Below are 24225 nucleotides of genomic sequence, written 5' to 3' on the forward strand. Positions count from 1 at the left end.
CAGGTGTAAACAATAAAGACCAAACAAGACAAACACCGAAACATCGATCGGCAGTAGCTAGTACTCCGGGGACGACGAACGCCGAAGCCTGCCCGAGCAAGGAGGAGGAGCAGCCTCGGCTGAATCCGTGACAGGAAGTAAATATAATTGAATATAAAGTGTTTGTTTTGCCAGTGAATTTTGTAGCTATTGTTGTTTTGCTGGCTAGTTATGTCTGTAATTGCCTTAACCCCTCCTTGCTCTCTGTCCCACCACAGTACCGGAAATTTGTCATTGAGAGCAGAGGGAGTAAGAAAAAGCACACCTTTGTCACAGAGAGATCCAAGACGGCCACGTACCTGTGCAACCTCTGCTCTGCCCAGCACAAGTTTCACAATGAGATGAACTCTCGCCAGCTCGGCCACAGTCTGGCCTCAGGTCAGAACATTTTATTATGACATCATAACTGGTAAAGTCACATGGTCAAGAAAAAAACTCCTGGCCCAAACTATAACCACTACTACATTCCTGTTAATAGTGTCCCAGGGACAGCTTGTTCGGATTCTATACAGTGTGTGTCCTGTTCTTGGTGAATCTTTTTTGCCAGATTCTTCAGCCATACACAGTATATTGCTTATAAAATATATATCCCGCTAATGTCCCATGTGGGTTTATTGATAGGCCAAACAGGGAAACTTCTGGATCTTGGGAGTATAGCACAGTTATTGGATCTACATTTACACCTATCTTGATTTCACTGTAGCCACCTTTGACCAACCTTGATTTGAACTAAAAAGCTTTTTCTCTTTTCAGAGGACAACATAGTTCAATACGCAGCAGTGTGTCGGGCACAGAACAACCAGATGAACAGCCGTATGAACAGGTACTCTGAGACCGTACTGACAGACAGCGGTCTGACCACACCGCAGGATGGCTCCATGAACAAACTGTGTGATGACATCGCGGCCAAGATCGAGGCGCGGATCAAACAGCAGCGTGTCCTCCACGAGCAGGGGTAGGAGTGATGGAGAGCATACCCACTGGGCACAGACACCGGTTCAACATCTATTTTTGAATTACATTTGGTTGAGTTGTCAACTAACGTGAATTCAACGTGAAATCAACAAAAAAATTCACCATGTCTTTGGATTTAGGTTAAAAGTTGGGTGAAAAAAATAAAATAAGTCCTTTACGTTGATGACTTCTTGCAAATTCAATCAGTTTTCCACGTTGATTTAACGTCATCACATTGATTTATTTTGTTGAAATGACGTGGAAACAACGTTGATTCAACCAGTTTTTGCCCAGTGGGTAAAGTACCCTTCTCTGTATTATCTCTTTCTATATACAGTACTGTACATTCCTTTGCATTTAATTGATTTTATCTTTGAAGTATTTCTATATGTTATTTATTATTATATTATATTATATTATGATTTATTATATCATTTCTCCCTGTATAATTTCCAGCAGAAGGAGACCATTGCCTGGGAACCTGTCTCCAGCCCTGTCTCGTGGGTCTGGGAAGTGTGGGTCAGAGGCCAACCCCATGTCCTCAGCAGAAAGAGGTATGGATAGATGATCAGCTCCTAATAAAATTAACCTCTTAACACTGGGTAATCAGGGATCAAGTGTTGACATTCTGGAAGCATTCCAAAGCCGAGCACTGTGCGGAAGACATCTAGCGGCGGTACTTTTGTCAACATGTTTTTGTTTTGTTCAATAGATACCCAAACGAAGAGTGTCATAACAGAGAGGGAAGTCATTTGTGTGTCCTTAAAGAAAGACCCGAAGCTCGGCGTTGGTAAGTTCATCGCTTACAACTTTGAGTCATATATCCATTAAAGGATATGTTATAGAGTAGAATTGAATTGAAAAGTCATAGTTTAAGAGCCACCCTTTTATCTATTCAGGTGTTGTGATAGTTGGAGAAGACACAGTGGGGAAGTACGACCTTGGTATCTTCATAGCATCCATCGTGCCGGGAGGACCAGCGGATAAAGATGGCCGCATCAGACCAGGTAGGTGACCAGGTTCTATTTCCGGGCTTCTCCTCACAAAGCTCACACCGGATTATGACGTCTGGGTACGTTTGTGAACAATAGCCTTGCATGCCAGGTTTCTTTTTTAAGCTCTCGTGAGCTTTTCTCTTGATACTCTGCTGGTTAATTAATCATGAATAGGGCCCTATCTACACTCTTAGAAAAACAGTTGCTATCTAGAACCTTAAAGGGTTCTTCAGCCATCCCCATAGGAGAACCCTTTGAAGAAACCTTTTTGGTTGCAGGTAGAACCCTTTTGGTTCCAGGTAGAACCATTTTGGTTCCAGGTAGAACCCTTTTGGGTTCCATGTAGAACCTGTTCTACAGAGTGTTCTACATGGAACCCAAAAGGGTTCTACCTGAAACCAAAAAGGGTTCTACCTGGAACCAAAAAGGATTCTCCTATGGGGACAGCCGAAGTACCCTTTTGGGACAGTTTTTTTTCGGAGAGCAGATGCAACCCCCAGTCTCCTTTCTTATCCCTATTTCTATGGTGTTTACAGATCTGAAGGAAGTGGATGGGGGCTAAGGGTGCAGGTTGATTCTGGACCAGGACTAGATGGACACCAACAACATGATTATTCTTATTTATTCATATTTATATGAAATGTTGTGGTGATGTTCTCCCTCAGGTGGGCGTCTGATCTCTCTGAACCACACCAGTCTGGAGGGTGTGCCCTTCAGTGAGGCTGCAGAGGTCATGCAGAACAGCCCTCAGGAGGTCACACTCATCGTGGCCCAGCCCAAAGGTACTGGATGTGCGTATATGTCTCTGCTCTGTTCAGGCTCATTTACATTTAGTGATAAACTATATTTTTTAAGTAGACTGGCTTTTCAGCTAGATGTTTTAGATAGAGCTCCAAATGCTTAGGTTACTGGGATTTTACATGTTTGTCCTCTCTGGATCATCACTACATACATTGCCAGACTTTCGTTATAACTTTTATTACAATGTGGATTTGTTTTTGTGTTTTGTTGTTGTTTTTTTACAGTTTCCTCGACACCCAACAACATGAGATCTCCGCTATTGAAGAACTACGAGTCCCAGACCAATTTGATGACTGACGTGCGCTCTGGGGAGGACGACCTGGATGAGATCGTGTCTGTCATGTTGACCCCTAAGACTGGCAGTAGACTGCAACTCCCTGATGTACGCATTCTCAACGCTCAGGTAACCAATGGTTATGCTCTACATACTGCATGTGCTAAGATTGGGGAACAATTATATTGATTTTGTACACAACAAGACAACGAACATTAGCAATCAACTCCACATAATGTCAATTAAATTAAAGAATAGAAACAACTACAATACAATCGGGCCTTTTTTGTGAATTGTATCATTAATCTTATTTTTATCATGAACTCTTATTCCCTATCTATTTTCCAGGACGCCTGCTCCAGGTCTCCTTGCACAAACTGCTTCAGGGGTGATGAGATCTCCGTAGAGCTGAAGAAGAAAGCTGGAGGTGGCTTGGGGATCAGTATCGCTGTGAGTTAACTCACCAACCCTGCTATTTCATTAGGGATCAGTATTGCTGTGAGTTAACTCACCAACCCTGCTATTTCATTAGGGATCAGTATCGCTGTGAGTTAACTCAACAACCCTGCTTTTTCATTAGGGATCAGTATCGCTGTGAGTTAACTCACCAACCCTGCTATTTTACGCCTAACTCCCTATGATAGCGCTAGAAATGACTGTTATACAAATTGATATAACCTCACACTCCGGCCAGAGAAGCCATAGAGAACATTTCCCACCCAATACCCCAAGAGAGGGTCAGAAACCCCCCCATTTCCTCCTCAACATCTGATTTGAGATCAGTGATCTCACACCATTATAGGAAAAAGGTTTATTTTACTAGTCGGTGGTACTACAGGGGGATGGACCTACTGTATTTAAGTCTATGGGATGGACAAATTCGTCTGGACAGGAAGTCAGCTGCTCCTGTGTCTCTGGGTAATCCCTTAGACCCCTGGGGTTAATCACCTTGGAGGGGCTGAAGCTGGACCTGCTAGAGCCTGCAGTTTGGAGCCTGCCTGCTTACTGGACTGTACAGTAGGCTATGAGAGAGAGGGGGGAAGGAAGGAAGGAAGGAAGGAAGGAAGGAAGGAAGGAAGGAAGGAAGGAAGGAAGGAAGGAAGGAAGGAAGGAAGGAGAGAGAGCAAGGGAGTGAAAGATAGAGGCAGAGAGAGAGGCAGAGAGAAAAGGAGGAGTCCCAGCCTACCGAGACATCATGAAGATGCCTGTTAATTCTCATTTGGCCTGACTGGGATTCGGATGATGTGAAGGGGGATCAGGGATGAGAGCATACCACACCACACGCCTGTTGTGTCTGTTGGCAAACATTCTATTTGTTTACCCCCTCCGTGTGAGAGACAGAGAGACAGAGTGTAAGATTTTATAACCCAATAAACCCACATTATTCCTTTTAATCTTGACTCCTCCCTCTCTCATAGCAGCCTGAGGGCTCTATTTTCGGCTGGCGTTAAGCCAGTGTAATTGTCAAACGCACGCCCTAGTAAAACCGCCGCTCTTCTGTTTTCAAACCCTAGCGGCAGGATTGGTCATTTAGATGTCTTATATGAGCTCGCTTGCGCTGAGGTGGGCAGGGTGGCAAAATCTGAGGTGTGTCCTTAAAAACGTGCCCCAAAATGCAGATTTCAGGCAGCACTGGTGGGGATATTTAAGACTAACCAAAAGCTGGTCTTAGTGGTAACGTGGTTGGTTATGGTGTGGATTTTGACAGTGGAAACGCAGCCTATCCAGCCGTGACGCACAGTGCCCATATGCACATGGAACAAGAGCGATGTGCTTTTTGTGCCCGTAAACCTTGTATTTAGAAACATAAAAAAATTATGTTTGATTAAAAACCAATCACAGTCTCCCCTCCTCTCAATGAAGACTGCTTTTTTTCCTTCGCCAAGTAGTCAAGAGGATCAGAAAAGGGTTTGCCTCGTGAGACCACATACAGTCATTCTTAAATCACCAAAGCTTTATTAAAATATTGTTAATTTGTATCTATGTAGGCTACTGAACATTATTTTAACCAGCTCCTGTTATGGTTTTTGGCTTTAAAAACCCTCCCTGTATCCTACTGTATATGCCCATCATGAAACTAGAGATGAGATGATCCGGTGACACTCGTATTTAGAAACATTGAAGTTATTTTCCTGTAACAATTGCTTGTTTTCCATTTCGTAAAAAATAAATAATAATCCTTTATAGGCTACCCTTACCCTACTATAACTAAAGCTGGTTCAATAACGTGTCTGGTGTCTGGTGTCTTATCCTGACCATGCATTATCCAAGTAGCCTAGCCATAAAAGGTTTATACATGGTCTACTCGTGAGGCTTTTGCCATCATGCTTTTGCATTATTCACCATTCACATAGGCCTACCTGCAGTGCGAACTCCATTCGACTTGTATACATCCCCATTTCCAAAGAGCGCCGGTTACCAAAGACTGGCTGCTCCAAACTTATTTAAATTATTCAGTCATATAAGGCCATATCAATGGTAGGCCTAGGTTATATCTTGCTTATTGAGAATGTGCTTCACACATACAATACAATTTACGGTAGTCTAGTATGTTTTATTTCAGGAAAAGTGCACTGTGTAAAGGCCTATACTCGTTGAAACCAATTGCAACAATGTTGACTGTCAACACTCCAAGCATATTGTTGCTATTACTCATTACTGTAGCCTATTGTCAAAGACGTCAGTGAATTGCGGTGGGCGAAGTCAAACGCAGGACACAGAGCTGATCAGAAAACGTACTTTACTAGAAAGTAATCTGAGAATACACAATCTCCACACAGGGAGGAAATAACCCGCACACTAACGACTGCCGATAACAAGAACAATCACACACAACACACAGTGTAAGACAGAGGGTTAAATAGGGAAGACAATACTACATAATGGGAAACAGGTGTAACCAATCAAGACAGAACAAGTCGAACATAGAAACATAGATCGGTAGCAGCTAGTACTCCGGTGACGACGAACGCCGAAGCCTGCCCGAGCAAGGAGGAGGGGCAGCCTCGGCTGAATCCGTGACATCTATGCTATTTTAATAAACTGTACAATCCACAATGTACCAGGAAGAGAATATTCCGTGCCCCCCAGCCGAATTGGAGTTGATGACAATAACCTACAGAACTTGAGACAACAGCATGCAGTATTAACCCATGAAACGCATTGATTGGCCAGTGAGTGGCCAAGCCCTCGTCACACTTATGATTTATTTATTCATCAAAACCCAGCCCTTTCGCGCCCCCGCCAGCTATTGTGCTCATAATTCCTGCAGTGAAAATAGCCTAAATATTTCTGACACACCCCTGGACCTGTAGCACTACTGCCAGCGCTAAGATTTACCATTGCGTTAGGTTTGTTAAAGTAGAGCCCAGAGAGTAGGGACTTATTATATTAGTATGAACAAATATGGGGAGTTAACCCTTTATGGTACATTGTCATGTTAAGCCGCTTCAGCAATTAGTCAGACATGCCAATGTTATTGATGGTGTGCAGTATATTGATCAACTTACATTTCCACAGAGACTGTCATGTTGTTGGATAATAACCTTGTGTTTCTGATTTGTCAGGGTGGTGTGAACACAGGCCTGCGTCATGGAGGTGTCTACATCCAAAGCCTAGTCTGTGGAGGGGCCGCTGAGCAAGATGGCCGCATCCAGTCAGGTACAGTATAATGCTGAACAAGCTCTACTCTTACAGCACCTGAAATAATAATGACATCAGAAGAACATTATACTGGATTATTGCTGCACAAATTCAATTTAGATGAGATTGAGATGATGAATCGGCAGTGTGTGTGTGTGCCTGTGTGTGTGTGTGTGTGTGTGTGTGTGTGTGTGTGTTTGTGTGTGCGCATCTAACAGGTGACCGACTACTGAAAGTTGATGGAATCAGTTTTCAAGGGTTCACATATCAGCAGGCTGTGGAATGTCTGGCGAGAACAGGAAAGGTAAAGGAACATCAGTATCTCAGCTGCAACACCAGGGCAAGGCAACACCATCATAGTTTTGCTTCTGTGTTGGCCTTTAACTGAACTGTGTATAAAAACTATGAGTGCCAACAAACACTGACATTTTAACATGTGTTCTGATTGTGTGCTGTTTGTCTTGTGCAATGTGTATGTACCTGTATATACGGTACACTCTTAGAACAAAAGGTGCTATCTAGAACCTAAAATAGTTATTTGGCTGTCCCAATAGAAGAACCCTTTGAAGAACCATTTTTGGTTCCAGGTAGAACCCTTTTGGGTTCCATCTAGAACCCTCTCCACAGATGGTTCTACCTGGAACCCAAAAGGGTTCTACCGGGAACCAAAAAGGGTTCTCCTATGGGGACAGCCGGAGAACCCTTTTGGAAGCCTTTTTTCTAAGAGAGTAATTTAAAACTAGTTTCTGAAAGGTACAGACTAATGAGAGGCATAAACTGTTGTTTATCTTTATTTAACCGTTTCCTGTCCTACTGTAGGTGGTGACCCTGGTCCTGGAGAGGGAGAACATGAACACCCTGCCCAGGGTGTCTCTGAGCCCAGACACAGGGTGCAGTCTAATGGGGGGCAGCCTCTCCCCTCAGAGTTCCCACCTGGACATCACCCAGATGAGGAACAACAGCTGCCCTACCATCATCACCCCCTTCTTGGTCAGGCATAAGGACTACAGCTTCGTGTCTGACGGTAAGGGATAGTATATCATCGACAAGGGAACTTTAGTGTAAGGGGAACACTGGTGCTTCGAGGGACTGAGCTCAGAAGCATTGTCCGTCATGGAGGAGGGATTAGAAATCATGCTACATCAGCCAGACGAACTGGAGAAATCTGCTTAAACAAACTGACAAAAATGACCAGCAGATGGTGTGAAAATAAGTAAGCACACCCACTGACAGGCAACTAAACCATCTTATCGGTATAGTGTGAGTGAATACAGTCGGTCTATTAGGCTTTTGTGAGAGAGAATGTTACCTTTGACAGCTACCCAGTTTGGATCCACGGTCCAAGCCTCCAAGGTGAACTCTGACACACTTCAATCCCCTAATCCCTCCACCCTACAGGGAACACTTTGGAGGTGACCTTGAAGAAGAGGCTGAATGGCTTGGGCTTCAGCTTCCTGGTCCCTGAGCTCAACAGCTCGAAAGGAGACTCAGGCAGTAGTCTTGTCCGGATCAAGAAGCTTTTCCCTGGCCAGCCAGCGGAGGAGAGCGGGCGGATCCAGGAGGGAGACGTCATCCTGGCAGTCAATGGAGAACCGCTGAAAGGATTGTCCTACCAGGTAAATATAGACGCAGAACGGTGTGACGTAATACGATTGTTCAACTGTAGCTACAACTGTGAGTTAGCATACTGTATATGGGGTGGGAGCATTGGAAGACATAGATGTTGTGGAAATGTAGTGTGAGAGAAAGGGTTTTTGTTTCACTCAGTGTGATTGATTTGTTCAATAGTTCTGTATCACCACTCATTATCTTATAGGCTTATAAGGCTTATTATACATTGTTATGGTCATTTATAAATGTTTTGTTCTGTTGCATCAAGCCAAGCCAATATGGCGACTTGGATATTAATTTACTGTACATTCAATCCTATTGTGGTGGATCCAAGAGTACTTAGATTCAATGTACCTCGTTAACACATGGATGGGATTAATAAGCTCTTCTTAGTGGTCAGTTCGTTAGTCCATCACTGGTCTAACGGTCAGTGCTATCCGGGATCCTTGGGACATCCCTACCCTAAAGGCTTACCCTAACCCTAACCCCTAAACTAAACTAACCTTAACCATAACACTTACCTAATCCTAACCCTTACGTAACCATTAAAATTTTTAACTTCAATCCAGAATAGCATGGACCTAACCCATCATTCCATAATTGCCTGTCTGTGGATGTGACAGTGAGTGACAGTTCTCTCTCTGGCCTGTAGAGGGTGGTCACGCTGCTGAGAGGCTCTCCTTCTGAAGTCCGGTTGTCTCTGTGCCGTCCTGCTCCAGGTGAACACATCTACACATCCGGACGCAGGTTGACGTTTATTGCCATGAGTCTTGTCCTGGAGGCAGAACTGAGCGATTTCCTCTTAGATAGGCCAGCTGCAAAGTAGAAATTGGTTATATTCATGAAATCTAAAATTAGCTTTTTAGTCTTAATTTAAGGTTAGTGTTAGGCATTAGGGTTAGCAGTGTGGTTAAGGTTAGGGTTACGGTTAAGGTTAAGGTTAAGGTTTAAAATGTTATGACTTTCTGGCTGTGCCAGCTAGTGACCACTCTGCAGAGCTGCCCCCAGAACAAGATTCATGATAAAAAACGCTAACCTGCTAACCTTTTCCTTTCACAAAGTAATGTCAGAATAGCTTTAATTCATTTAAATGTTAGCTTTTATAAGACACATTTTCATCTTTCACACTTAAAGAATTTGCCTTTTTATGCAGAGGCTATAAAATCAAACTGCATGTATTTGTATTTTTCATTCCTTCCTCTTCCATTTGTATATCTTCCAAGGAATTCTGCCTCCCATTGAAACGTTGCTTGGCACCTGAGTGATGTCACACCACAGTACGTGAGCACCAATGGAAGTTCAGAATATACTTCCTGAAAGACAGACATGAGATCTTCAGGGAGCAGGACAGGGGAAGATCTGTCCAGAGGAGAGGGCAGGACAGGGGGAGATGCCTGGCCCTCCCTACCCTGCAGCAGAGCCCTGGGCCTGGCCTGACGGACTACAGAACCCACCTGGATGGTGGGTGGGTGGTCAGTACCAGCACTGCAAGAAATATCACAAGATACCTCATAATGTCAGATTCAGTTTAAAGACTGCAAAAATGTGCCCTGAATATTTATGAAATTATTATTTTCAGCATCACTGCATTCTATGAGTCAGAGGTGTTGGATGAGTCGCCCCGCAGACAAGAACCAACTGAGTCACGCTACAACAGCCAGGATGCACTGCTGAGGTCAACTCATGTGAGGTGAGGAAAATGCTAAACGATGGAAATCTCTTGCCATTTGGGTAAATAGAAGTTAGTTAGTTTAAAGTCTAGTGACATTACTGTATGAAATATGTATTTTCAGATCAAGGCAACAACCTTTTCTCTTTTCCAAGACTCTGTTGAATACCAGGAGAGGCGAAGGAGTTGGTTGGACTGGGGCAGTGGAGTTCTATAGTGTGAACCCCTGACGATAAGCAGATAACTATTACACAAGCTCAATTGGACTGAAGGTGAGGGGAACTATGCGCTATGGTCATGTTCATAGAGTATGCAATGCAGGTCAAGTCACCAAAAGTAAAACCTTTTAGGATGAAGGGAAAGGGTACACTCTGATGGTCATTGTAAAGCAATGCATTTCCTTTTCCATCCACATTACCTTGTATGCATCCTCCACATGCGCCATTGATCTCTCACTTGTTTGCAATAGGAATGGGAAATGGGAAAATACGTTTTAAGTTTCTTCACCTGTCTGTGTCTTATTTCAAAAAACAAACTTGATAACTAGAAAGCCCTGATTGGATAATTTTAAGATGTTAGGCTTGAATTTCCATTCAGCAATTTTGGCACAGTGACTCGCTACCAAAACCAAATACAACTGGTTTCAACTGGCCAAGAGCCGTCATGTAATCTCTTACTGCCATCTAGTGGACGAACTGGGAATCAGACAGGGGATATCTTCACATAAATGGATAGGCAGAGACTTCTGCCTTCTCCTCATATGTATGTCATTCCTGTAATAGTCAAATTGTTTCTGACACATTTATCAGATACCCACAGTTCTTACCTTTCTAAAAATATGAATTATGTGTTTGGAAGATTTGTAGTTTTGAAACCAAAATGTTATTATTCTTTATGAGGGTAGTATACAATATTATGCGTTGTTTACAAAATGCCACCAGAGGGCAGCAGAGTTTAACAGGATTTAAATACAACTCACTGTTATATAGCCGGGTTGGTTATTTAGCAACAAAACCGACGTGTGCGCAACTATGGGGCAAAACAGATGGGGTTGGCTTAGATTGTTGATAACATATAAATTATATTCCGTCTTGAATGTTTATTGAAAACATAAATAAAATTGCACAATGAGCACTTTTTGTCTCTCAAATACATCGTTACAGTTGTTGGTTAGCTAGCTGGCAAATTTTAGCCATATTAGCATAGGTGTGACATCAGGCAAAACACCTCAAAACAAGACATGGAATCAAGAACAAGTTCAAATGAGCAACTTACGATTCCCCACATGGCAGTTTCTTGTCATTGTTGCTAGCTATCTGGCCATCCAGAACCATAACAACACACGGCCTTTTGCCCCTTTGAAGCACGCACATGATGTTCGTGATGTTGTCAGCCAACCCGTCTATATATCCCCTTGGTGGTGTTTGTGAGTAGATATCAGGTCATCAGAGTAAAACCTTGACAGTGGTAAGCCAGTTAAGGTGTGACCTGGGGTTAGTTAGGTGAAGTCCTGTACTTCGGCCTATATCCACTGATACAGGGATCACATCTATTTAAGGCCAACCAGAACAGAGCTCTTACAGAGTGATCTCAGCCTTTCTCTGCCTTGGAGTGCAATGACCAATTCACACATACTAGTTAAATGGATCTGAGATTTTAACTAATATTTACATGATGTACAGGGCTACAGGGCCTATACCGCTGCCCTCTACCTTTTATCCTTCTGGACAATTTACATGTATTATTATTATTATTATTATACTATTATTTATTTATTAAACAGTATATATTATAGCCTGGAAGGTGATCTTAGACAGACAGCACTACTAATGCAGTGCCTAATCAAAGAAAAGGTAAACAATTAGCACTAATTATTTGAGCCATAAAGGTATTGTCCACTGGGAGGCAGCATAGGGCTAAAAACTATTCACTATCCACAGTCTCATCCCAGGTTGATTGGAGAAAATATTACAAAATATTTCTCACTATGAAGTCGTTTTGCTTATTGATGTTTTCCTCTCCCTTTACAGACAGAGCTACAGAACGCCATATGGTGCAGAGTGGTGACAGCCCCTGAAAGCACATGAAATGAACATTACATCTGACTGTTGATACACTCATACATTCATCTTTTAATGAACTCCTACCTCTGTTTAGTCATAACATTTCTGTAGGATCACACTGATTCTGACAGGGCCGTAAGAGCCACACTACATGATGGGTACTGAGTAGCAACGCCCTAAATTAGTAACAATTCAACCATGTGGATGTCTAGCTGTAACAAAGGCAGAACAAACACACCCATCAATGGGGCAGGAAATAGTGACATTAGATTCTGGTCTTGTTTCTGAATTCTACAGTATTAAATACCTTTTCTGAACATCATTGGCAGTCTTGCCGTTTTGTGTGTGTGTGTGGCGAGGACATTCTCACCCTTACTGTCAAAGGTGAGGCTGCAAGTTCTACCAACAAAATATAATCTAGCACTCTGGTACCCTGCAAACCATGATCCATTTTGTATTCTACATGAGTCAAATGTAATGGAGTCCATTGCCCATGTTGTGAATGGTTGCTGTTCATACAAGGATTTGTACATTGCTAGACATGCCTGCCTTGTTGACCTGATAGCCAGCGAGCTGAGACAAGTAGTCTCACCAACAGCACACATGCAGAAACATTCTTGTGTAAGGGGAAGCTGGTTTGATGTTGTTGATGATGATGTGTTTTCCTGTGTGACAAATATGCCAGATATTGTTGTTGTGGGGGAGGCCAGGGGGAGGTGCTCATTTTGGAAGTGGGCTGCTCATTAGACGGCTACATGGAGCAGGACTTTGCAGAGAAGCTGCTAAAATACCAGCCCCTTGTGGCACACATGGACAGCCTCGGGTGTAGGTGCAAGCTGGTGGTGCTGATATTTGGCAGTCTCTGCAACGTACACAGGCTTGCAGTGCGTGGCCTCCAGATTGCGGGCCTGACAAAAACTAGGGCAAAGCAATTGGCTAGGTACTGCTCTGTTTCAGCTGTCGTGGACATCCTAGCTGTTTGGAGAAGGAGGTTATTTTTGTACCCTTGAGTGCCATGCATACAGGGTCCTTTGAAATGTTTGGATCCTTTTTTGTACATTTGATTGGTGGACGCAAATAAAGTATTTAAATTGTGTGTGTGTGAGTGTGTTTCGTAAACTGGAGAACCCCCAAGTTAACACACCGGGAGGTACATTAATGAGTTTAACATCTACATGGTGTGTTTGGAAATACAGTGCCTCCAAGATGATGTATGATGTTCTTCACCAACCACCAGTCAGCATTCAGACTGGCTTTGACCTCCAGAGCAGACTGAACGGCGTGTACCCCCCCAAGAGCGGAGACATGCCAGGGGGCCATCCTCTTTTGGGGGTCTGGATAGGGGGGTTAGAGTATAACGCCGCTCCCCCCGACCAGGAACCTTTCACCTCCACTCGTAAATATGGGTTACTGTATTTCGGGTGAAACCCACCGTTGGTTGATCCATATGGTTCCCATTTGGGCTCGTGTTCCCTCGTTTCTCCCCCATTCTCCTCTCTCTCTCTCCCTCCTTCTCTCTTTATCATTCTTTCTCACTCTCTGTTCTCTCTCTCTGTTTCTCTCTCTCTCTCTCTCTCTCTCTCTCTCTCTCTCTCTCTCTCTCTCTCTCTCTCTCTCTCTCTCTCTCTCTCTCTCTCTCTCTCTCTCTCTCTCTCTCTCTCTCTCTGAAGTAGAGGTAACCTGGGACATTGACGTTCTCCTCCCTCTTCCCACTCACATTGAGCCAGAGCAGAGGAGAAGGCAATCAGTGGGTTTTGGGATGTCTCTGTGGTTAGATGAATCCTCCACACTGTCCTGCATTGTGGTCACATTATCCACAGCCACTGCCAGCGAAAGGCAATTTAGTAGAGAGTGCTGCATGGTCATAAAAAAGCAGTAGGATTCCAAGGAGGTTTGGTGAATTAAAGTGGTAAAGTCATTTGGGACAGGGTTCTGAACGTGACTCCCACGAGATCATGGAAATCAAAATCTCTGACTCAGTATGTTTCACTGTGGGTGGCTCGGGGGTTGCAAACCTGACTTTTTAACACCGTATAGTGAGAGAGAGCGAGAGTGCCAACCATGCTGCTCCTCCAGAATAACAGAGAAAAAACCCAGCCAGACGAATGGACATGGTGTCGCTCGCAGTCTGGCAGCTCTGAAACCTTCTCCCTTTATTATGAGAGATTTTGAAAGATTCACTTTTTCCACAGCTCTGACGCACAATCCAGCCGTCCTGCCAACTGTCCATGAATGTGTGTTCAAGGTTCTGCTTGTGTCGTTGATGTGCTTCTCACACAGCTATTTCCCCAATTAAAGTGAGTGTGCTAATGTGTTAAGTGGCAAGCCACGATTAAAGGTAGACACTATTATTTTTGAGAAGGCTCCAAATTCATCACCTGCTGATGATACCAGCAGCATGGAAAAAGCCATCCCTCAGAGAAGGTGAGTAAGAAATCACAAATGTGGAGTTATTATTCGAGTGGAAAAGGACATCCTAATTGTGATTATAGCCTGACCACATACTTGATATTGACAATCAAAACAGTGCTAATTGTACATTATGAGGGGTAGACGGCCAACTCGTAAAGTTTCTGGATCATTCCAGCTTTGAGGGGATGAGAAAAGCACAAAAATGAGAAAGATGATAGAGGTCGCTGTCAATTAAAGAATGTTTAAAAAGGACCAGTGAAAGTGTGTCAAGTTCAATACATCCAATGGGTTGCAGACTGAATAGGGGGAAGAGAGAAATAGACAGGCTGGGCCTGGTGTCCAAATTAACATGTTGACATTGTTCTCTGTGTGAGGTCCCTGTGATGACAGCACGGTAACACACAGGAGAGCCTTTCAATACATCCCATAACGGAAATCCACAGCATAAGTCTCTCCATTTTAGGAAACGAAAACAAAGTCTAGAAAAGCCAGGGTGTTTTGTGCACAGCAGACCCTGTTTCGGTATTGTGTAGGACGTGGTTGGCTGGGGGATGGGGTTGGCTTCTGGGGAGAGAGGAGGGTGACAGCTTTGAATGATGTATTCAGGATTTTGTGTTGCACTGGCTTTGGCGTTAAAGACTTTGGCCCACATAGGGGTTTATTTTTTTTAGCTTGGCGATAAGATTTAAGCGTTTTCAAGCTTATAGATACTCCATACATTCGTTTTGACCTTGTCCTTCTCCCTCATAACCCATACCAGTCTTGCCTTTGGCTGAATAATACTAAAGGTCTTGAAAAACTAGGTGTACAGTTTCCAAAAGACTTCACAGATCCCATTTTCACTCACCTCTTCCTGAGGAGAAACATCTGCAGAATGGATCAAAGGGCCTTAGGGAAATGGAGGTTATTCCCCAAACACTGCAGTTGCTGCAGGTGAAGCCAAAGCCCTGAAATATGGGCCTCAGCCAGGGTGAAACTTCTGCCATTACCTGAAACAGCCATTGGGATATGGAGAAAGGGCTTGAAGTAGAAGTTTACCTTTACCACAGATCTAGGATCAGATTACCCTAATCTAACCTTTAAGCGTTAATGAGGTTATTATATCAGATCCTGTATCAAATCAAATCAAATCAAATTTTATTGACCACATGCGCCGAATACAACAGGTGCAGACATTACAGTGAAACGCTTACTTACAACCCTTAACCAACAGTGCATTTATTTTTAATAAAAAAGCAAAACAAAACAACAACAAAAAAGTGTTGAGAAAAAAAGAGCAGAAGTAAAATAAAATAACAGTAGGGAGGCTACATAATTGGTTAAGGAAAACTGTGATAAATAAAAAAGTATATCAGTTTCACTTAAGGACCAAAGGATTGACAGCCGTCCCATATAGATTGCAAAATAGTTGGGAAGAGATCTTTGACGTACCGATCCCATGGCATAGTGTTTATGAACTGACACGCAAAACGACACCGGATTCAAAAATTAGAATCTTTCAATTTAAATTATTATATAAAATTCTTGCTACCAATAGAATGTTATTTATATGGGGGATACAATCTTCCCAGCTCTGCAGATTTTGCTGTGAAGAGACAGAATCATTAGATCATTTGTTTTGGTTCTGTCCATTTGTAGCTTGTTTTTGGACACAGGTCCAGGAATGGCTAAAGGATTGCAATATTTACCTGGAACTAACCTTGCAGATAGCATTACTGGGTGATCTGAAAAGTCATAGTCAATCAATCAATAATATAATAATACTTTTAGCAAAAATGTTTATTTTTAATTCACAATCTGTAGAAGCAATGAGAATAGAAAGGTTCAGAACTTTTGTAAAACATCACAGTACGGTTGAAATATATATGGCAAATAGAAATCCTATATGGATGGTGTTAAGAGATAGATGGGAAGTATTGAATAGAGTTGAAGGATGGGACTAATAACAAATAACAACAAATAATAACAAAGATAGCTAATAATGTAAGCATACTGTGTCCATAATAAGTATATAGGTTGTATGTTGGGAGCTTTTGGGAAAGAGCACAGTTAGAAAGATATGGCATATAGAAGCAAACCGGATGGACATCATGATAATGATCGGAGAGGTTGAGAGTAGAAGAAGTTCAGGAGCAATAAAAAATAAAATAAAAAATAAAATATATAATATAATTATTGTAAAATTAACTCTGTCCATAAGGTGTAGATAGTAAGTATAGACCGGAAGTAGAGGCCTGGGCATTGTTGTTCACTAATTTACTCCAAGTAGGGAAAGGATGGTGGGGTTGAAAAGTAATAAAGGGGAGTATATGTATAAAAAATTAAATAAATAAAAAACATGGGGGATTGGAAGTGATGCAGACAATTACATTGATAGAAGATACAATCTATCTGCAATATTAAGCTGATCCATTCCCCCCCCCCCCACAATTTTTTTTAAATAAAAAATAAAAATAATAATAACAATAATAATAATAATAACAGTAGGGAGGCTATATATACAGGGGGGTACCGGTGCAGAGTCAATGTGCGGGGGCACTGGCTAGTTGAGGTAGTTGAAGTAATATGTACATGTGGGTAGAGTTAAAGTGACTATGCATAAATAATGAACAGAGTAGCAGCAGCGTAAAAAAGATGGGGTGGGGGGGTGGGGGCAGTGCAAATAGTCTGGGTAGCCATGATTAGCTGTTCATGAGTCTTATGGCTTGGGGGTAGAAGCTGTTGAGAAGTCTTTTGGACCTAGACTTGCACTCCGGTACCGCTTGCCGTGCGGTAGCAGAGAGAACAGTCTATGACTAGGGTGGCTGGAGTCTTTGACAATTTTGAGGGCCTTCCTCTGACACCGCCTGGTATAGAGGTCCTGGATGGCAGGAAGCTTGGCCCCAGTGATCTACTGGGCCGTACGCACTACCCTCTGTAGTGCCTTGCGGTCGGAGGCCAAGCAGTTGCCATACCAGGCGGTGATACAACCAGTCAGGATGCTCTCGATGGTGCAGCTGTAGAATTTTTTGAGGATCTGAGGACCCATGCCAAATCTTTTCAGTCTCCTGAGGGGGAATAGTCTTTGTTGTGCCCTCTTCACGTCTGTCTTGGTGTGTTTGGACCATGATAGTTCGTTGGTGATGTGGACACCAAGGAACTTGAAGCTCTCAACCTGTTCCACTACTGCCCCGTCGATGAGAATGGGGGTGTGCTCAGTCCTCTTTTTTTTCCTGTAGTCCACAATCATCTCCTTTGTCTTGATCACGTTGAGGGAGAGGTTGTTATCCTGGCACCACACGGCCAGGTCTCTGACCTCCTCCCTATAGGCTGTCTCATCGTTGTCGGTGATCAGGCCTACCACTGTTGTGTCGTCGGCAAACTTAATGATGGTGGAGTCAGTGTCAGTGGTTAAGGGCATATTCTATCTACTCTAGTGATGAGCAACTCAAACTCAACAAAAGTGCACATTCAGTGTTTAGTTGGGCCTCTTTCGTTCCCTCTCCCCATTATACTATGCTAGGGCCCCACTAAAGCCTATCTTCCACAGTCACAAGTTCACAACCATGGAGTTGAAATTAGATGTTAGAGTTGAATGTTGATTCTCGCTGCGACACAGGAAGCCTAGTACAGTAGAGCATTGCATGGGGACTTTAAAACACTGGGTTAATGGTGCGAACTCCCAGTTATATAAAACATGCTCCATTGCTGCCAAATGGTGTGTATCCTCACAGACCGGTCCAGGATTATATGAGAAAATGTGCGAAGGAAATGAATCAAGGTGGTTTTCATTTCACAGTATAGAGAGAAAGAGGTAGGGAGAGAGAGAGAGAGAACACAAATCATTTCAACATAATGGCAATTCACGTTCAGTCAGATCAGTGAATTAACACTGTACAATGAGGATGCCATGTCACTTTCATTTGGATGCCATGTCACTTTCATTTGGATGCCATGTCACTTTCATTTGGATGCCATGTCACTTTCATTTGGATGCCATGTCAATTTCAGGCAGCATAGCACCACCAAAATACATGTAATCCCCAGGCAGGCTTCAGCTGGTCATTTCATCTCCCATCCACTGCTGGTGGTCTCTTCCACCATGCCCTCTAGGTTCTATACCATCACTGCAGGGTATTACCACCCAGGGCCGTGGCCAGAGTAAATAGACAAACCGTGGGCCTCCACACCGAGCCGTTAATATCAGCCTGCATGAAACGCAGCGAGAGCACAGCGCTCCAACACCACTTTTACAAGAACGTTCTCTCTCTCTGCCTCCTCTGAACGTCAAACCCTGAGAGCCGGAATTCAAACAAGCAAAGTCAAATTAAAGACATTGTTTTTCCTCCGATATGAAACAAGAGAGCCTCAGAGAAGCTCGGAGAGGAGAAGAGAAGAAATTTAACAACGCCTCTGAGCTTCGGTCCAGGCCCCTTTTATTTGACTGTAAGATAATGGCATTGAGCTCAAAGAATCCTTTATATCCTTCCTCCAGCGGTCCCTCGCTCCCTCACTCCCTCGCTCCCTCTCTCCCTCTCTCCTCCTCTAATGCTTCCCCCAGGACAAGAAGCAGGGCATGCCAGAACTGTAAATTCTAGCTCTGTATCTGTCCATCTCTCCTCATAAACGTATATTTGTACCCATAAAGATTCATGCTGCTTTCCATTGGGGCTGTTTTTGGGTGGCAAGTACCCTGGTCTTTATGACGGTCATATAGTATAAATCATCAGGCCATCCATGTAATGGAACACTGATGGATGAGAGCGGGTGGGTGAGTATCAGAGCGCTGTCAGAGCTACACAAGAGGAAGTGTGGCTAATCGGAGTTGACCTCTGGGGTCACATTGTCTCCACCTGGATCCAGCCATGCAGAAAGCCACAATGAGGACCACATCCTGAGTAGAGGAGGCAGATGACGTGAATCAATCACTGTCAACACAAGTGTTTTCCACCAGATTTCAGCGGTGCATTCACACTCATAGTACATGTTTAAACTGAGCAAACTACTCAGCCACTCAGCTCCCGAGTGGTGCAGCGGTCTAAGGCACTGCATCTCAGTGCTAGAGGCGTCACTACAGACTCTGATTTGATTCCAGGCTGTATCACAATCCGGATGTGATTGGGAGTCCCATAGGGCGGCGCACAATTGGCCCAGGGTAGGCCGTCATTGTAAATAAGAATTTGTTCTTAACTGACTTGCCTAGTTAGATAAAAACTGCTCACAATCAATGTAGGCAAGCATATTACTGTAAAGTCCTCTGGCCCTGTGTGATAGACGGTTCAGTCTCAAAGAGTTACTGTCTACTGTGGTTATGTAAATAGAGGAGGAGGAGTCTCATTATGTAGTGTTGCTATGGAGGCAGGAGTCATGGGACATCTGTGTGTATGCGTGCCACAGGAGGTTGGTGGCACCTTAATTGGTGCGGAATTAGTGGAATGGTATCAAACACATGGTTTCCATTTGCTCCGTTCCAGCCATTATTATGAGCCGTCCTCCCCTTAGCAGCCTCCACTGATGAGTGAGTGTGTTTTTGGCCATTTTATAACAGCCAGCAATTTTAAATGCCCAGCTTGTCTCTTTACTTACCATTTGATATTCTGTGCACAGACACAGTAAAGTAAAACAAAGGAGTCTTCTCATATTCACATTATCTTAAACCTCAATTTTATTTTTTTGTTTAATCAACTTTTGAATTTCGATCATCAAGATTGAGCTTATCTTTATCTAGACTTGGCAAAAAAATTAATAAATACAATTTATTTCAGTGATTTTTTTAATGATTTTCAATGTTAAGCAAATTTCAAGGATCTTAGTCCAGTGCTTGGCTTCAAGTTCCAACAGAGTTGATAGATGTATTTCCTTTTTGGATGCAGCAGCGCCACTTCCTCCCCCACCTGAAAGGCGCTACATGGTCAATCCGACGTCTGCATTGGCCATGCAACACTTACAGTGATACGGCCTCTGCAGAAGACAGGGCATTCACACTTCTTGCCAGGTCGCTTGACCAAGAAATGGGTGCCAATCCGCTGAGATAGCATCTGGGGCTTGGGAAATGTTCATCCATTTCCGAACCGACATTTTTGATGAACAGGTTAGTGGCCTTGGCTCCAGTTTTCGCTTCACGCTCCTTGTGAGACCCAATAACCACTTTGTTATCATTGTCCACCCCACTTCCTTAGGGAGGGGTTAGGCTGAGACGACATGATAAGCAGAGGTCTTCCTTCAAACATCTCATAGTTCAACTTGATCGGGGCTCGCTCAGAATCGGCTGGCTGATAGTTGTTGACATTAACATATGCCAGCAATCGGCAGGTGATGATGTCCCTACAGATACGAATCGAGTATAATGGGCCGAACGAACTGAACAACTCATGGAGCTGAGCCTCGGTGACATCAAAGAGTTTCTAAACCAAGAGGCCCAACATCGAAACACTTCCGGGAACGCTTGTGAAGCAGACTTGGCAGACCAGACTGGGGTTTGAAAAGTCAATGAGAGAAGTGAAAAATTCTTCCTTACTTGTTCATTTTCTCAAAATCTAAAGGCACAACCTAGATCCGAGCCAATGTCTTAAGTAGTTGAACATGTTATTACTAGGGGTGTAACGATCCATCTACTACATCGATGTATCGATTTATATTCATATGATCCAACTACATCGATCTGTGCTCGGCGAGTTGGCCTTTTGGACAACATATATCGATCTAACATCGTTTTAAAATGTAATAAATCGATTGTATCGATACTAGGAAATAACCCATTGGATTTAAGCACGTCAGACTTTATATGCAGGGGTGCACATAACTGGTACGCAGATACGCAAGCGCGACAAAAATCAGGAATGCGTAATGCCACTTGTGTTACTACGCGCCTTTGCGTACTTGACCGATCTTCTCATCTAACCTTACACATGACATGTTGCTTGTCAACTACTGTCAGGGATGTCCAAAAAGCAACAGACATTAAGCAGCTTCTTTGGCATTTCGCCACCTACAAAGAAACGCCAACTGGAGCCAGAGCCGAAGAAAATACTTTTTTCGGAAAAGTGGCTCCAAGATGTGCAGTGGCTTGAAGCTAACGATGAGCGCACTGAAATGTGGTGCAAGATTTGCCGCTCAAATCCACATCTAGCAGACAAAACAGGTGCATTTTATAAAGGCTCAAAGAATTTCAACCATCCTTTATTTGACAAACATGAAAAGAGCAAGGAGCACACGAATGTGGCGCAAGCCATTGCTAAAAGCTAGCCGAGAATAAATGTCCAGTCGCCCACTTGCCAGATGGCGAGACAAGCTGAATGAAGAACAGCGGCAAGCTCTGTTTAATATTTTTCTCTTTCCATAAAGCTAAACACGCACGTCCCATGTCTTCCTATTCTGAGGATGTTCCTTTACTGAATGCTTTTTGATGGATCTGAGGACATCACAAAAACTGAGCAGGAAATAGTTTACATTGTGTCTGTGTCCAGCAACGGAGAGTTTACTTCGGACTTTATTGGACTGATTGAATTGGGTGCTGACCGAACCGCACAGGCCATAACAGACGGACTTGTGAGACTTTTCCAGGACACAGGCTTGGATGACTGGACAACAAAGTTGGTCGCTGTGTGCACAGACGGGGCTGCTGTCAACGTAGGTATCTACAACGGCGTTGTGCCAAAACTCCGGCAACATGCTGCGGTTGGAGACTCCCTTGTGCACATTCTGTGCACCGCACACACACTGGAGAATTGCGCGAAATCAGCTGATCGCAACGTTCCTTACTGTGAGACATTTCATCGCTCTGTGGTCAAGCTGCTGCAGTTTTATTTACAAAAAGGTGGAGCAAAAAAACTGCTGCACTGAATAAAGCTATGTGAAGAAAATGGGATCTCCTTTGTGGAACTGGGTAAGTTTCATAATACCAGATGGTCTGCATGGAGGCATGAAACACTGTTAAAAATATCAAGACTATTGCCAGCCATTAAAATGCAACTGGTTACCAGGTATTTATTTCAGTCACACTGGTTGAATTTTTGGCTAAAAGGTTACTGAATCGATTTCAAGTCACTGAATCGTTTCGGATCGTATCGTTCTAAATGAACCAATATCGTCCTTGAATCGTATCGACAACCACGAATCGTGATACAAATCGAATCGTTGGAATCGTTACACCCCTAGTTATTACTCCAACCTCGTGAAAGTGACAAACTGACACGTTTACATTTTTGTCAAAGACAACTTTACATCGAAGGACTGACTTTTATTTGATGGCCTGCACATGCGCAGTTCAGCGCGAGACGACCTTTAGACCCGATGACGTGTTTCTGCACATGAGCTTAGCCAGCCAACGTCGCCATGACATCACCTACAAGCTTGATCAGGGATTTCTATTGGAGAAGCAGTTTCTACATATCTTCATACTAAACCATCTTAGGTGACATGCTGGTGAAGGTCCCCAACATAAAAGGAGGAGATGGGTGATGCACTGAGATTCATGTCCGAATTTTTGATACTTTCTTTGCTTACAAAAATCTTTGTTGAATTTGTAGGCTCACATGACAGGAGATTGAATCGTGACAGAAGAGTGAAACAATGTAATTTGGGACCCCCGGAACTCCGTTGTTTGTTATGTCGTAAGTGATGTTCAACCGAATAGAATACATAATATAATTGGAATTCTTTATTGCGTCATAGTAATTTACTGTAGCATGATTTACCTTGCAAATAGTATGTGTGTGTGTGTGTGTGTGTGTGTGTGTGTGTGTGTGTGTGTGTGTGTGTGTGTGTGTGTGTGTGTGTGTGTGTGTGTGTGTGTGTGTGTGTGTGTGTGTGTGTGTGTGTCGGAGAGCTCTATATCCAAGGTCACTATGTATAAACCAATAGATGGTGCTAGTGATCCTCGTCTGCTGGGTGTACAATACAACACAGTTCCGTACAGTCAGTCTGCCTGGGACCAGGGGCCCTTATCCATTACCACAGACCATCAGATAGCAGCAGTGGTGAACCATAGCAGCAGTGGTTAACCATGGAGGGCCAAAGGTGCAGGGAGAACTGTCAAAATAGGATTCTGTTTCTCAGTTCAATCGAGGACAGACTAATTGAACGAACAGCCGAGACAAAGTGCATTATGAAAATGTATTAAAATAGGAATGATGTTTGGAGCCAGATGATATGATGGCAGGTAGCCAGCCCTACAGGGAGGGGCAACTGGCATCGATACCCCCGTGCTGGGAAAAAAGAGTTTGATGACGGGCCTTAAGCTGGTTGTGGTGGGGAGGTGGTTGTTGAAAACAGCAAGTGAGAAAACAAAGGATAAGTTGACATATAAATACATCCCAAGATTTACTCCCATTGGTTGAGAGAGCGAAAGGTGATAATTGCAAGAGTGAGCCGATAGGTTAAACAGCAAGCGTGAGGAATGTGCATTATTGTGCCGTGCTCATAGGCTATAAGGTAAATAGGTGCATGACATTCCGCACGTGGCTAACAGAAAAGAGGAGGAGAGATATGACGCTATGATGATAACATTTGTAAACACAAACAAAAAATATAAGCGCAACATGTAAAGTCTTGGTCACATGTTTCATGAGCTGAAATAAAAGATCCTAGAGATTTTCCATATGCACAAAAAGCTTATTTCTTGTTTACATCCCTGTTAGTGAGCATTTCTCCATTGCCAAGATAATCCATCCACCTGACAGGTGTGGCATATCAAGAAGCTGATTGAACAGCATGCTCATTTCACAGGTGCACTTGTGCTGGGGACAATAAAAGGTCACTCTAAAATGTGCAGTTTTTTCACACAAC

General features: G+C 43.3%; 2 protein-coding genes across 4 annotated transcripts in view; one reads left to right on the forward strand and one right to left on the reverse strand.

Annotated features, from left to right (window-relative positions):
- LOC121539057 (tyrosine-protein phosphatase non-receptor type 13-like) overlaps window positions 1-13116 on the forward strand; it is a 31192-nt gene extending 18076 nt beyond the window's left edge. Inside the window, exons 13-29 of one of the 3 annotated variants that reach the window (XM_041847396.2) lie at window positions 258-417; window positions 793-994; window positions 1450-1547; window positions 1706-1783; window positions 1893-2000; window positions 2654-2770; window positions 3014-3192; window positions 3412-3513; window positions 6630-6723; window positions 6924-7009; window positions 7525-7729; window positions 8104-8321; window positions 8969-9035; window positions 9540-9788; window positions 9896-10006; window positions 10110-10257; window positions 12016-13116. In XM_041847396.2, the coding sequence (XP_041703330.2) occupies window positions 258-417; window positions 793-994; window positions 1450-1547; window positions 1706-1783; window positions 1893-2000; window positions 2654-2770; window positions 3014-3192; window positions 3412-3513; window positions 6630-6723; window positions 6924-7009; window positions 7525-7729; window positions 8104-8321; window positions 8969-9035; window positions 9540-9577 (1752 nt within the window). In that variant the 3' untranslated portion in view covers window positions 9578-9788; window positions 9896-10006; window positions 10110-10257; window positions 12016-13116. The remainder of the gene's footprint in view (window positions 1-257; window positions 418-792; window positions 995-1449; window positions 1548-1705; window positions 1784-1892; window positions 2001-2653; window positions 2771-3013; window positions 3193-3411; window positions 3514-6629; window positions 6724-6923; window positions 7010-7524; window positions 7730-8103; window positions 8322-8968; window positions 9036-9539; window positions 9789-9895; window positions 10007-10109; window positions 10258-12015) is intronic. The other 2 variants (XM_041847313.2, XM_041847479.2) reach the window with 2 other exon arrangements.
- Window positions 13117-20594: 7478 nt separating this feature from the next.
- LOC121581533 (polyadenylate-binding protein 1-like 2) lies at window positions 20595-22914 on the reverse strand. The gene is made up of 2 exons (XM_041897031.1): window positions 22858-22914; window positions 20595-20843 (listed from the first exon to the last, which is right to left on the reverse strand). The coding sequence occupies exons 1-2, from the start codon at window positions 22912-22914 to the stop codon at window positions 20595-20597; spliced, it is 306 nt and encodes a 101-aa protein (XP_041752965.1).
- Window positions 22915-24225: the final 1311 nt, after the last annotated feature.

The sequence above is a fragment of the Coregonus clupeaformis genome, chromosome 1 (genome assembly GCF_020615455.1).
Source record: "Coregonus clupeaformis isolate EN_2021a chromosome 1, ASM2061545v1, whole genome shotgun sequence".
Taxonomy (NCBI): Eukaryota; Metazoa; Chordata; class Actinopteri; order Salmoniformes; family Salmonidae; genus Coregonus; species Coregonus clupeaformis.

What these genes read in the sequence shown, in the direction of transcription:
- LOC121581533 (XM_041897031.1), bottom strand. Translation starts at nt 22,914, where the DNA reads ATGAATCTCAGTGCATCACCCATCTCCTCCTTTTATGTTGGGGACCTT. An exon ending in TTGGGGACCTTCACCAGCAT is followed by an intron (nt 20,844 to 22,857) that starts GTCACCTAAGAT and finishes CTCTTGGTTTAG; the next exon opens with AAACTCTTTGATGTCACCGA.